We start from the raw sequence: 14,249 nt of genomic DNA, 5'->3' as shown, positions 1-14,249 counted from the left end.
GAAAAAAGTTATGTTGACCAAACAACATTAATTATTATGCCTGATCTGCAGTGGGTACAGAATAAAACGCAAACAAACATCAGACCAATTGGCCATCAGCTGTTAGTACTAATTACTCCAGAAGGGCAGAGTTTTGGTTTTTTGATGCTAACTGACCCCTTGTGTATTTTCCAGCATTTGCAGTTTTCTATTTCGGAATAGTTAATGTGATTGCCCATTTGTTAATGGCAACATTCTTCAAATGGTTATTGAATTCCATCATTTTCATCCCCAAAACAGACATGGAACTTGATTAAACAGCAGTGCAAAGCACATGTGCAGTTTGAATAAATTAAATACAGGAAACTGATGTGTTAACAAAACCGCAATAGTGGAAACATAAAATTGGCTTTAAAAATGAACACAAAATCCCATCCTAATCCACTGTGCATATATTCTGCATGGCTGCAATTGAAATTAATAAAGTAAACATGAACTGACTTGCATTCATATAGCGCATTATCACATCGCTCAAATGTCTCAAAGCACTTCATGTACAATAAATCACTTTGAAGCACAGTGATAGTAAATGCGACAGACATTTTGCGCACACCAAGATTCCATAAACAGCCGTGAGATCTATGACTAGTTATATTCTGTTTTTTTTTGGTGCTGGTTGCAGGAAGCATGATGGCCAAGATACATGGAAAGCTTACTTCACTTTCACAGTGCTGTAGGATCTTTATTGCCCACCTGAACCACAGGAACAGAAAGACAGTTTCCTGACAATTCTATGCTAATTTAGTGCAGCTGCCAATACTGGCTAACCAGGAAGAACCCAATATTATCTAAGTTTGCTCATTACCTACTGTACCTGTATCTGGGAAGAAAGCATTGGCTAACTGTTGCTGCTGCTGCTGCATCACAACTTGCTGTGTCTGCTGCATGATGCCCAATTGCGATACAGCCAACTGCTGAGTTGACAGCAATTGAGGTGAGGTCATATGTTGACTCTGCTGTGAAGCCACTATCTGCTGTGGTGGGTGTTGCCCTGTTGCCACGTGCTGCTGCTGTTGGGACATGACTACATGTGGTGAGGCTCCAAGCCGCTGCTGCGATGCTGTCAACTGTTGCTGCTGCGAAGATGGAAGAGATCGTGAGATCCCCAAGTGATGATGCTGTATCACTCCCAAGATATGTTGCTGTGGCAGGTTTAAATTCTGTGGTGGCCCCTCAAGGTGCTGAGATTGCTGTGCTGTTGGAAGGTGTTGAGAAAGTCCAGGATGACCCTGTTGATGTGAAACCTCAAGCTGTTGCTGCTGTTGTAGAACTGGAAGAGCCTTTGGTCCTGAATGCTGCTGCTGTTGTGCAGGTACACACTGTGATCCTCCCAACTGCTGCTGCTGCTGCAGTTCCATTTTCTCTTGCTCAAGTAAATCATGGAGAAGTAGTGGAAGCTCACTTGCTTCCAAAGAACTTTCTACTTTGACGAGGTCATCCACAGATCGACGTTTAGGCTCCATACTGGGCATATGTTGGCACATTTCATCTAGTCCAAGTTTACCCAATGATTGCCGAGACTGGACAGCCAGTGGCATCTTGGACACTATCTGAGCTGAAGATGTGCAGGGTATACTTTCTAAATCCAAGGTAGAATGCCCATTGCTGGGAATACGTGCAGTCCGATGGCCACTTGAAGCAATTGTACTACTTGGAGTAGTAATTTGTGTTCCACTGGTCGTACATGTAGTTGTCTGACACAATGCTACACTTGTGTTAACATTAAGCCCAGTTCCAACACCAAGAAGCATTGACACTGCTCCTCTGTCATCATCCCCCTTTGATGGACTTTCTGATTTTATCAAAACTGTTTGTGCATTGGACGTATTTGTTACAAATTGGCAAGGTGAATTTTGGGAAAGGTTCTCTTCAACCTTCAGTACGAGATCAAGAGTTGGTTTAGGAGATTTGTCGGCAGATGGGACCCTGCTGACTGGATCACTGCACTGAGTACCAATGTTAGTCTCGGAATTAACATTATTCGTCGTCTCACACATAACCCCGTCAGAAGTGGACAGAGTATCTGCAATGCCATCAGATTTAGCCATGGCTTTTTGATGCTCCTCTCCCTTTTCCATCTTTTCCATGTCAGATTTATTGACTTTATCACTTGCACATTTAATCGATGGGTTGACAGCACCCTGATCAGTCAGTATATCCTGACCTCCTTCTGCTTTCTCATTTGCAGATTCCACTAAACGCAGCTGCTCTGTAAATATGTCCTTTTTATCACCCGTGTCTAGCTCAGGGTCAGTATAAGCCAAAAGATCAAACTCTTCACACTTCAGAAGATCATCCAAGTGGGGGTCATTGGTTTCTAGGTTATCAAGGTTACCAAGCTCATCGTCCGTCTTACTGTCTGGGTCAAGACTCAGATTGGCAAGGTCGTCTTCTTCATCTAGCTCTTTAGGTGAATCAAGTTCTTCATCCAAGGCTTTTTCTACTGAGTCATGACAAGGAACCTTGCGAGGATCCAACTCTGCACGCTCCGTTGCCACATTGGAGAGCGATGGGACAGAGTTAAGTGGAAAGGATACCGAGCTGTCCTTCAAACTGTCTGAGCAGCAACTAGAAGTGGATGATGTTGTCGATGAAGTAGTTTGAAATGTCTGCTGGGATTCAACTTGTACGGTGGAATCTAATGGCTCTTTTGTCTGAATATGCTGATGGGCACTTGATACTTCCACTGAATGAGGTGACGATGGCAATGGAGCAGAAATATTCTGCTGGGGCAAGAGCGTAATCCCAACTGGTGACTGCGGCAAAGCTGTACCTGGACCTCTTGACATCACCTTGCATCCCTGCATTTGGTGGACAAATGGACTGATTTCTTGATTTGGTATTGGAAGGCGCGGCCTTGGTTGGGGAGTACGCTGTGCCAATTGGGCAACAATGGGTAAACGTTGGGAATTGTGTCTCAGTTCTATATACTGAGGGCTCACAGGAATTGGTGAAGCCACAATTTGTTGCTGTGCATTCTGAAAAGTGATCTGAGTGGCAATTCTAGGATTAAGTCCAGCTGTGCTGTTCATCTGCATGGTCATTGCAGGTCTGTTTACATGCAGAGCTTCAGGTTGCTGGAAACGAGTCTGGCCAGGAAGTCTCTGTACCAACTGCTGCTGCCATTGTTGCTGTTGAGCAGCTGGTAAGCTTCTTGGATGAAATCCTTGTGGGCTACCAACTCCCGATTGTCTAGAAAAGAAATATGCAATTGTGAATAGAAATAATGAAGCAGGAATATTGAGCCAGAGTTCCCTTTCCAACTGGAGTAATTTTAAGACAAAACTGATTCCATCATCCCACAAACTTGGCAAAAAAAATAAATGGTGTCAAATAATTTCAGGCATTGAAAGTGGAAAAAAAGGCACTCGTGCTGCACCAAGACCATTACAAAATGCAAGTGACCACAGCAATAAAGGAAGCTCATTCCCATAACGGGCTTTAACCTCTAATGACATGACCTTCCCTACGATCTAATATCACAGATGTAATTCTCTGTGATCTAATCTTCAATGCGATCAGCAATAAAAAGAAAATGCAATGATAACGATAATGGTCAGAACAAGACAATAAAACGTTGTCCTTTTTGATGACCCACATGAATTGTTAACGGACGGTACGGCAGCACAGCGGTTAGCACAGTTGCTTCACAGCGCCAGGGTCCTGGGTTCAATTCTCGGCTTGGGTCACTGTCTGTGCGGAGACTGCACATTCTCTCAGTGTCTGAGAGTTTCCTCCGGGTGGCCGGTTTCCTCCGGATGCTCCGGTTTCCTCCCACAAGTCCCGAAAGACGTGCTGTGAGGTGACTTGAACATTCTGAATTCTCCCTCAGTGACCCGAACAGGCGCCGGAATGTGGCGACTAGGGGATTGTCACAGTAACTTCATTGCAGTGTTAATGTAAGCTTCTTGACTTGAGTATTTGCAACTATTTCTGTTTTTATTTCAGATTTCCAGCACCTGCAGTATTTTGCTTTCACAAAAATATTTTGTCTGCTAATTTCACACGCACAGCCATTTACTTGCTGATGCTCAACAATCAAATCAGCAGTGCCAAAAACCTGTTCCACATTTCATATCAAAAACAAGTTGTCACTGCTTGGTGGCGACAGCATATGCCACACATTATTTGAGTGAAATCATCCACAATAATGTTTTGAATGGCAAGCCGCACAGGAATCTTAACCTTAACATATGCTGCAACTAAACCATTTCATAATGGGTACCACAAAGAGAGTTCAGACTTGGGAAATCGAACAGCCAAAACACTTTGCCTTATATGCTCTGGCAGATCTTCTGCGGAGCTACTCCGAGTCAGAGGTAACGCTGCTGTTATCATAGAATTTACAGTGCAGAAGGAGGCCATTCAGCCCATCGAGTCTGCACCGGCTCTTGGAAACAGCACCCTACCCAAGGTCAACACCTCCACCCTATCCCCATAACCCAGTAACCCCACCCAACACTAAGGGCAATTTTGGACACTAAGGGCAATTTAGCATGGCCAATCCACCTAACCTGCACATCTTTGGACTGTGGGAGGAAACCGGAGCACCCAGAGGAAACCCATGCAGACACGGGGAAGATGTGCAGACTCCGCACAGACAGTGACCCAAGCCGGGAATCGAACCTGGGACCCTGGAGCTGTGAAGCATTTGTGCTATCCACAATACTACCGTGCTGCCCAGTCAGGGTAAAGAAAAAAAGTGCACATTTTGGCTGAAGGCATTTGGAAAGAGGAGATGTGCTTGGACAGCGAAGTGTTTTCCAAGTATGCAGCGAGCAGAGAGGAGCAATATCTCTTCGACTACAGATACACTAATAAAATAATAAATGTATATGTAAATTGGGGAAGGGGATAGATTAGTAGTCAGCTTAGTAACATATGGCTGCATATGGGCAGCACGGTGGTACAGTGGTTAGCACTGCTGCCTCACAGCTCCAAGGTCCCGGATTCAATTCCAGCCTTGGTGACTGTGCGGAGACTGCACATTCTCCCTCTGTCTGCGTGGGAGTCCTCCGGGCGCTCCGGTTTCCTCCCACAGTCCGAAGATTTTCATGTTAGATGGATTGCCCATGATCAATTGTCCCTCAGTGTTCAAAAGGTTAGGTTGGGTTGCGGGGATGGGATAGGGGCTTGGGCTTAAGTAGGGTGCTCTTTCCAAGGGCAGGTGCAGACTCGATGGTCCGAATGGCCTCCTTCTGTACTGTAAATTCTATGACATCAATGACATAACTCTTTTGTCCAGTAAGAAGTCTTACAACACCAGGTTAAAGTCCAACAGGTTTGTTTCAAACACTAGCTTTCGGAGCGCAGCTCCTTCCTCAGGTGAATGAAGAGGTGGGTTCCAGAAACATATATATAGACAAAGGCAAAGATGCAAGATGATACTTTGAATGAGACTCTTTGTAGGTAATTAAGTATTTACAGGTCCAGATGAAGCATGTTAAAGAGGTGTGAATTGTCTCAAGCCAGGACAGTTGGTAGGATTTAGCAAGCCCAGGCCAGATGGTGGGGGCTGAATGTAATGCGACATGAATCCAAGGTCCCGGTTGAGGCCACACTTGTGTACAGAACTTGGCTATAAGGTTCTGCTCGGCGATTCTGCATTGTCACGTGTCCTGAAGGCTGCCTTGGAGAACGCTTACCCGAAGATCAGAGGCTGAATGCCCTTGACTGCTGAAGTGTTCCCCGACTGGAAGGGAGCATTCCTGCCTGGCGATTGTTGCGCGATGTCCATTCATTCGTTGTTGCAGTGTCTGCATGGTCTTGCCAATGTACCACGCATTCAAAGTATCGTCTTGCATCTTTGCCTTTGTCTATATATTTCTGGAACCTAACCCGGTGTTGTAAGACTTCTTATTGTGCTCACCCCACATCTCCACATCTTTTGTCCAGTGCAGTGGGGACATAGCTGGCATATGAATCCTAAATTCTATAACCAAAGAACCACATGGATATATTGTCTACTCTGTCAAAAGTTCTTAAACGCGATGCCGTTAGTCTATCAAATCTTTTTTGGTCAGCTGGGTGTCTGACTTAGAATCATCGGGCGGTTACAGTACATCGTTCAGCCCATTGAACCAATGCCAATTCAGAGCAATTTAGCTAATTCCACTCCCCCATTCTTTCCCCTCAGGTGTTAATCTGTAGAAATCAATCACAAACAAAGCTAATGCTGAGAATCCTACACAAGCAATTTCTATTTGCTCAATATCTGTGCAATCTCACCCTGTAGGGACACACATTTAATTAAAATGCATAGAGTAGGTCTAAGTTGTCAACAGCCAAGACCTGGGAACACACTCCCCACGAGTGTGCATGCATGTACTGCTAGAATTTAAGCAGCTTAAACTATGCAGTCTGTTAGCATTCAGTACTGGTAAGCTTATTCCTGAAAAAGGGTTATAAAACAAAGGGGTGGGTTGCGGAGAGAGAGAGAGAGAGAGAGAGAGAGAGAGAAAAGAAAGGGGAGAGAGGAATTCCTAGATTACCAACAAGTCTCCTGGTGTGTCATGTTGCCTATTCCCTGCTTTAAAAATAGTGAGGGATTTAAGTTAAATACATAAGTAAATAAATCTTAAAATAGAGGCCCTTCATTTATGATTTTCACAAAATAATACTTCTTGGATCTTTGATCCACAAAGCCTCATTAAAACTCTAAGAATATCATTTAATAGAATTTGACCTTTATCAGTAACTAAATCTGTGGTGTTGACATTCTCCAACATTGCAAAAATACTTTCCTTGTTGCCAGGCAAAGCACCCTCAGGCTCATTGCGAGACACCATAAATCCTCACTCTGTTTTGTACACCCGTGCATATGCATGTATACATAAACACTTTAGACAAGTTGATTTGCAATTTAAAAGCACGAAAGATTGGCATTTTGAAGAACACTCCCACAGTTGTGAGCAAGTATTAGTCCAACAATTTCCTCCACTATCCTGAACAACATTGCTTTTTTCATAATTTAGTCATTTACGGCACAGAAGGGGCCATTACGCCCATTGATTCCATGCCAGCTCTCCATGGAGCAATCCAGTGAGTCCCACTGCTCTGATCCCTGTTGCTCTGCAAGTTTATTTCCTTCAAGTGTCCATCTAATTTCCTTTTGAAATCATTGAATTTTTCCATATCCACTACCCTCTTGTGCAACGAGCTCCAGGTCATTACCACATGGGATAAAAAAGTTTCCTCGCATTTCTACACCCTGCCAGCTGAGCAAAGCCCACCCCCACGCCCCTCCCCAGGCTATCCAATCCCTCCATGATCTAAAAAGGACTTCCTGGTTCCAGGGTCCATCGCAGTTGTGCAAGGGCTTGCTTGCATTCCCAAAAGCACCTACTGCGGAGTTCTGCTGGAGCTTTTTTTCATAGACTCCCTACAGTGCAGAAAGAGGCTATTCGGCCCATCGAGTCTGCACCGACCCTCCAAAAGAGCATCCTACCGAGGCCCACCGGCCCACCCCATTACCCAGTAACCCCACCTAACGTTCTGGACAACCATGGGGCAATCCACCTCACTGAATGTGTTCATGGTGTGCAGGCATTGCTGTCTAGTCCATTATTTTATGCCTACCCGCAATTGCCCTTGAACAAGACTGACTGGCAGCTCCCGAAGATAAGACTTCCTCTCACTGAAAGATAGAAGTCCCACTCTCAGCCTGTTTAACCCACTTTTCTGCCCATTCTGTTAGCCTATCTGTCCTGCTGCAGGCAATTTGCATCTCCCTTGCTGTTTGCCACTCTTCCAAGTTTTGTATCATTGGCAAATTTTGAAATTTTACACAGTATTCCAAACTCAAAGTCACTTACATATCACAAAAAATGGAATGGTCTTAACACTGACACTAGAGAAACGCCACTGTCCACTACCCTGCAGCCCAAAGATATCTATCTACCACGGCTCACTGCATCCTGAAGCCAATTCTCCACCCAACTGCACACTGGCCCTCCTATTCCACAAGCATCATTTTATTAACCAGTGGGAAGACGGCACTTGGAATATTGCACACAATTCTGGTCGCCACACTACCAGAAGGATGCAGAGGCTTTGGAGAGGGTGCAGAGGAGGTTTCCCAGGATGTTGCCTGGTGTGGAGGGTGTTAGCTATGCGGAGAAGCAGAATAGACTTGGACTATTTTCATCAGGAAGACGGAGGTTGAGGGATGACCTGATAGAGGTCTACAAGATTATGAGGGGCATGGATAGAGTGGATGGGCAGGCACTCTTTCCCAGGGCGGAGGGGTCAGTCACCAGGGGGCATAGGTTTAAGGTCCGTGGGGCAACGTTTAGAGGAGATGCGCAAGGCAGGTTTTATACGCAGAGAGTATCTCTGGAATGTGCTGCCAGGGGAGGTTGTGGAAGCAGATACATTAACGGCGTTCAGAAGGCATCTCGACAAATACATGGATAGGATGGGTATAGAGGGATACGGTACAAGTGGAGGGCTTTGGCCAAGCGTGGTATCATGACCTGTACAGGCTTAGAGGGCCGAAGGGCCTGTTTCGGTGCTGTATTGTTCTTTGTTCTTTCAAATGGTACCTTGTTGAACACTTCCTTAAAACTCTCGGGTAACATCGCTGCATTCTTTTCATCAAACCCCTTTGTTACTTCATCAAAAAATTCAAATAGTTTAGTAAAGCATGTTCTGCCGTTTACAAATCCATGCTGGTGCTTCTTAATTAACTCAAATCTTTCCAAGTGACTGTTGATTATTTCCAGAATCAGGATTCTAAAACCTCTGTGGGACAAAACAGGGCTGCCCTCTCTCCCCACTGCTGTTCGTGCTGGCCATAGAGCCGCTGGCAATTGCTCCGAGAGCTTCAAAGGACTGGAAAGGGCAGGTCCCGGGGTGTGGGGGGGGGGAAAGAGAGAGAGAGAGAGAGAGAGAAAGAAGAGGAGGGGTGGAACATAAAGTCTACGTTATATGCGGACGGCCTGTTGTTATATGTAGCGGACCCAATGGCGGGGATGGACAGCATCATGGAAATCCTGAGGGAATTTGGCCAGTTTTCAGGATATAAATTGAACATGGCTAAGAGCGAATTGTTTGTAATTCAGGCGAGGGGGCAGGAGAGTAGGCTGAAGGGGTTGCCGTTCAGGCTAGTGGGGGAAGAGTTTCTGAAATTTGGGGATTCAGGTGGCACAGGACTGGGGTAGGTTGCAGAAGCTCAACCTGTCTCGACTGGTGGAACGGGTGAGGGAGGAGGTTTGGAGTTGGGATGCGCTCCCGCTGTCACTAGCGGGGAGGGTGCAGACTAGACTGTTAAGATGATGATTCTCCCGAGATTCTTGTTCATATTTCAGTGTCTCCACATTTTCATCCCGAGGTCCTTCTTTAAGAGGCTGAATAAAATAATCCTGGGATTTGTCTGGGCGGGGAAGTCCCCGCGGGTGAGGAAGGTGATACTCGAAAAGGAGCAGAGGGGAGAGAGGGCTGGCGTTGCCGGACTTTAGCGACTACTACTGGGCGGCCAACATAGCGATGACAAGGAAATGGATGGTGGGCATGGGGTCGGTCTGGGAGCGGATGGAGGCTGCTTTGTGTAGGGGCACCAGTTTGGCGGCCCTGGTTATGGCGCCTCTGCCACTCCCGCCAGCGTGGTACTCCACCAGCCCTATAGTGGTGGCGGCTCTGCAGATTTGGGGCCAGTGCAGGAGGCATATAGGGGAAGTGAGAGCATCGGTGTGGACCCCAATCTGCGGCAATCACCAATTTGGGAACATGGACGGTGGGTATCGACTGTGGCGGAGGGCGGGGATTGTGAGGGTGGGTGATCTGTTCCTGGAAGGGAGCTTCCCGAGCATGAGGACGTTGGAGGAGATGTTCGGGCTGGCGGGAGCGAATTACTTTAGATACTTACAGGTGCGGGATTTCGTGCGCAGACTGGTGCCGTCCTTCCCACGCCTCCCGCCAAAGGGGAGTCAGGACAGGGTAGTTTCTAGGGGAGAGGTAGGTGAGGGTAGAGTCTCAGATATTTACAAAGAACTAATGGGAGCAGAGGATACACAGACTGATGGCCTAAAGCTCAAGTGGGAAGAGTGCCAGATGTGCCGGCTAATCACGTGCACATGTTCTGGTCGTGCCCTAGACTCAGGGGGTACGGGCAGGGATTCGCGGTCATCATGTTCCGGGTTTTGAAAACTGGGGTGGTAATGAGTCCTGAGGTGGCAATCTTTGGAGTGTTGGAGGACCCGGGAGTCCAGGAAGAGAAGGAGGCCAATGTCTTGGCCTTTACTTCCATGGTAGGCCAGCAACGAATACTGTTGGCATGGAGGGACTCAAAGCCCCCGAAGACCGAAGCATGGCTAACGGATATGGCGAGCTTTCTTGGTCTAGAAAAGGTTAAGTTCGCCTTGAGAGGTTCACTATCGGGGTTCGCCCGGAGGTGGCAGCCATTCATTGACTTCTTCACGGAGAATTAATGGCGGCGGGCCTCGGGTAGTGTGGAGTAGAGGGTGGTTTAGGCAGGTCCTTGCATGAATGGAGTCATGGTTTGCACCGTGTGTTATTTGCTTTTCCTTTTGCATGGTACTATACAATGTCATTGTTTTATATGCCAAAAATATCTCAATAAAATTGTTTATTAAAAAAAAGGATTCTAAAACCTTATGTAGCACTGATGTTAAACCTCTTCCTCAAACATCATCCATTGCTCTGTTACAGATTTACCGTAGCCAGATCTCTTATCATATTGAAATTGTTACAATATTGTTCATTACTCTTCGCCATTACCAATCCAAACCTTATGATACAATGATCACTCTTGCCCAAGTGAACCCCAACAGACAGTTGGCCCACTTGTTCCACCTCATTTCCCAGCACCAGATCCAACAATGCCTCTTTTCTAGTTGGGCTGAGAACATACTAATCAAGAAAGTTTTCAACACTCTGCCAGCTAGACACCAGCTTTAAAGGACTATATTACTGAATCAACCACTATGCAATGCAATGCCATTTTGATGCAATAGATGTTGGTTAAATTGCACTTACCTGGGAGCGTTTACTTCACCAGTAGGGGTATTGCCTGACTGTGGAGGCCGACACAGACTCTCATCCTGAGGAAACAATCGCTGTTTATCTATTCCCACTGGATTTATTAATCTTCCATTTCCAGAGCCTGGGATTAGCCCCCTCAGGCCAGACCGGTCCTGCAATAAACAAAAGCAAGATTTACCAAAAACAAATCTCAATCTGTGTGCCAAAATGGTGCAAATTAACACAGTTTCAATTGCAAAATCAATGCTTTCAAAAAAACAAACCGCTATTTTTAACTAGCTGAAAGTATTAGATTAGAGCATGAGTAACATTCCCTCAATTAGCACCATGAAAAATAGGTTAACTGGCAATAGGCTATTTGCGGGATCACGAGCTGCACATAATGGTTGCCGCAATTGTTCTAAAGCACTTCACATGAAATGAGCTACAGGAAATCCAGTGGCGTTTTTTACTTTAATATGGAAATAAATCCAAGTTTGTCTTTCTCACCAAGCTGTGTGGAAGGTTGAGCTTCATGATAACTGCAGCATTACATGGAGCTTCAAACTCAAAAAGCATAAAAACACTGGAAACCTGGTTATTTTTATTGCAAGGAGCAAATCTACCAACTTCACTACCAACCTCAGCCAGGTCGTCAGAGTTTGGGGCAGAACGTGGCAGCAGAAGCATCTGCAAAAAGGATTTGCACAAGTGCAAGATTCTACCCTTTCAAATGAGGCTGCAGAGTGTATATTGGAGGGGAATGGCATACAGTGGGCGCGATTCTCCCAACGGGAGACTAAGTGCCGATGCCGGAATGAAAACCGGAGTGTTTCACTCAGGCGTCAGAGGCCGCTCCTTGCCCCCTATTCTCCCACCCCCAGGGAGCGGCGCCGCGTAAACTTCGCACGTCGGGCCTTGGCGCCGCGTCAAAGCGGCGCCACGTAAATGACACGGCCGACGGCGCTTAAATGACGTCACCCGTGCATGCGCGGTTGCCGTCCTCCCCGCAAGACATGGAGGATTGATCTTGCAGGGCGGCGGAGGAAAAAGAGTGCGTCCTTTAAAGACGCCGGCCCGCCGATCGGTGGGCACCGATCGAGGGCCAGACCCCTACTGAGCACCCCCCTGGTGCTCGATCTCCTCCCCCCCCCCCCCACACAGGCCGCACACGCAGCGGTCGCGCGCTGTTCACGCCGGCAGCGACCAGGTGTGGTTGGCGCCAGCGTGAACCGGTCGGCGGAGAATCGCCGCTCGCCTGTTAGAAACGGTGAGTGTCCATTCTCTGAGCAGCCTGCCGTGAAACGCAGCACCCCGTTTGGGGGGGGGGGGGGGGGGGGGGGGGGGGGGGGGGATCGATCGTGTGCGGGTGCCAGGGCTCCGTGGCGGGAATCGCCCGGCACTCCCGCAATTCTCACACCCGGCGTGGGGGTCGGAGAATTGCGCCCCATGGTGATAAAGGAAATACAACTTTTTTGAAGCTCTAACACATGAAAAGGTATGTTAACTATTCAAATAGGTAAAATCCGCAGCTCATCAATGAATTCAGGTAGCAAAAACAAAGCTGATGAAAAGGTCTACAGGGGAAAATTTGGCAAGTTGTTTAAAATGCCAGATATCCAACATCAAATGTACCTGGGAGATGGGGTATGGAGGTGGTGCTCTCGTCTGTAGATCATGGGGCTGACTTGAACTTTCTTGTGACCAACTGCTTGTTGTAGTGCCACCCCCGCATGCAGCTGCCTGTTCCTTCTCCTGTCGCAAGTTATTCCGTTGTATTTGCTGGCGTATCAAAAGCTGACGCAACCTCTGCCGCTGAAACGACAATACATAAAGAAACTTATTTCAACACAATTTCTTCTGTCATACCTTTGTAGCTAACAGTTCCATTACATAAAGATCTAAACTGTAGCAATAATAGCAACTGTTTACAATTCAGAGATCATGGAAGTCAAATTCTAAGTCTGCCTCACAATGCTGCCTGCCAAAGCAACTGATAAGTTTGGTCAATGCTCAAAATCAAATGGCTTAGATCATCTTAACCCAAATCAGACTGCACAAACATATATTTAGAACTCTGCAAACAAGGAACCAATGTCAATCAGTTAACAGTGTAAAGCTACCCAACTGGGGAAAAAACACTTCCATTTATATAGCAGTTTGTGCCCTCAGTGTTGCAAGACATAGAACATACATACATGTTCTATGTCTTGCGACATTGAGGGCACAAACTGCTATATAAATGGAAGTGTTTTTTAAGAACCAATCATTTGAAGGCTAGTCGCTGCTGCAATGCATGGAACATTGCAACTAATTTTTTTACAGAGCAAGGTCGCACTAACAGAAATGTGTTAATGACAGATAATCTGTTTTAGTGATGTTGATTGGACGGGTAACTATTGACCAGAACACCAGGGAGAACTTGTCCAGTCTTCTTCTAAATAGTGCCATGGTTTTTTTTACGTCAACAGAGGGGGGAAACAGGGCCCTGATTTAGGTCTCAGCCAAAATGCAGCCCCTCAGACAGTGCAACAATTGTCGGAGGTGCAACTTGAACCCACAGCTCTGACTTGGAGGAAGATAGAATGCTACCCATTTAGCCACAGCTCAAGTTCAATTTTTCTCATCATGCGAGTGTGACTTGAAAGCGAGTGTAGAAGTTTGGTGAACAGAGGAAGTTCAGTGAAGAGGCAGAGGCTTTTTCACAGTGTAGCAATTGGGGAGGAAGTGAGCTGTTGGCGAGTATCTGGTGAATGTCCATTAAGTGGTCACGGTCTATTTTCCAAAGGTTCAAAATAGTACTAGAGTTTGTGATAAGATAAATATCGAGAAGAAAAAAATGTGAATAGTTAACTAATTAATTAAAGCTCAAAGTATGGCAAGACATGTCATGTTTGGCCTTTTTCACCCACTTTTTGGGGAGTGTTTGAGTTGAAACTTTTCCCAATTGAACTTTGGTTATGAAAGGATTTCTAAAAGCCAAAGAAAGAATACTTTAAAGGGTGCGAGTGCTAGTTTGCCAAGTTCAGTGAGGAGTGCGGTGAGAGGAAAGATGGCGGAGGTGATCTCTCCGGGTGGGGGCGGTCTGGTAACGATGGAAGCACTGGTGGAGGTGATGCCGGCTGAGTTTGAGAGGCAGTTCAGCAAGCATTGAGCTGCATGGGAGAAAAATGCTGGAGAATCTTAAGCAGTCGGTGGAAGACAAAGTCCAAAGATGTGCAGGTTGGGTG

At 46.4% G+C, this 14,249-nt stretch overlaps 1 protein-coding gene across 1 annotated transcript in view; it reads right to left on the bottom strand.

Moving 5' to 3' along the window:
- The window catches only part of LOC119958251 (histone-lysine N-methyltransferase 2D-like), a 224,347-nt gene that overhangs the window by 88,749 nt on the left and 121,349 nt on the right, over positions 1-14,249 (bottom strand). The window contains 3 exon segments of the mRNA XM_038786664.1: positions 854-3,231; positions 11,035-11,192; positions 12,655-12,834. Of these exon segments, the coding sequence (XP_038642592.1) occupies positions 854-3,231; positions 11,035-11,192; positions 12,655-12,834 (2,716 nt within the window).

Source organism: Scyliorhinus canicula, chromosome 28 (genome assembly GCF_902713615.1).
Source record: "Scyliorhinus canicula chromosome 28, sScyCan1.1, whole genome shotgun sequence".
NCBI classification, from domain to species: Eukaryota; Metazoa; Chordata; class Chondrichthyes; order Carcharhiniformes; family Scyliorhinidae; genus Scyliorhinus; species Scyliorhinus canicula.
The sequence above is the reverse complement of the archived record's forward strand: the minus strand, read 5'-3'. Positions and strand labels throughout refer to the sequence as shown.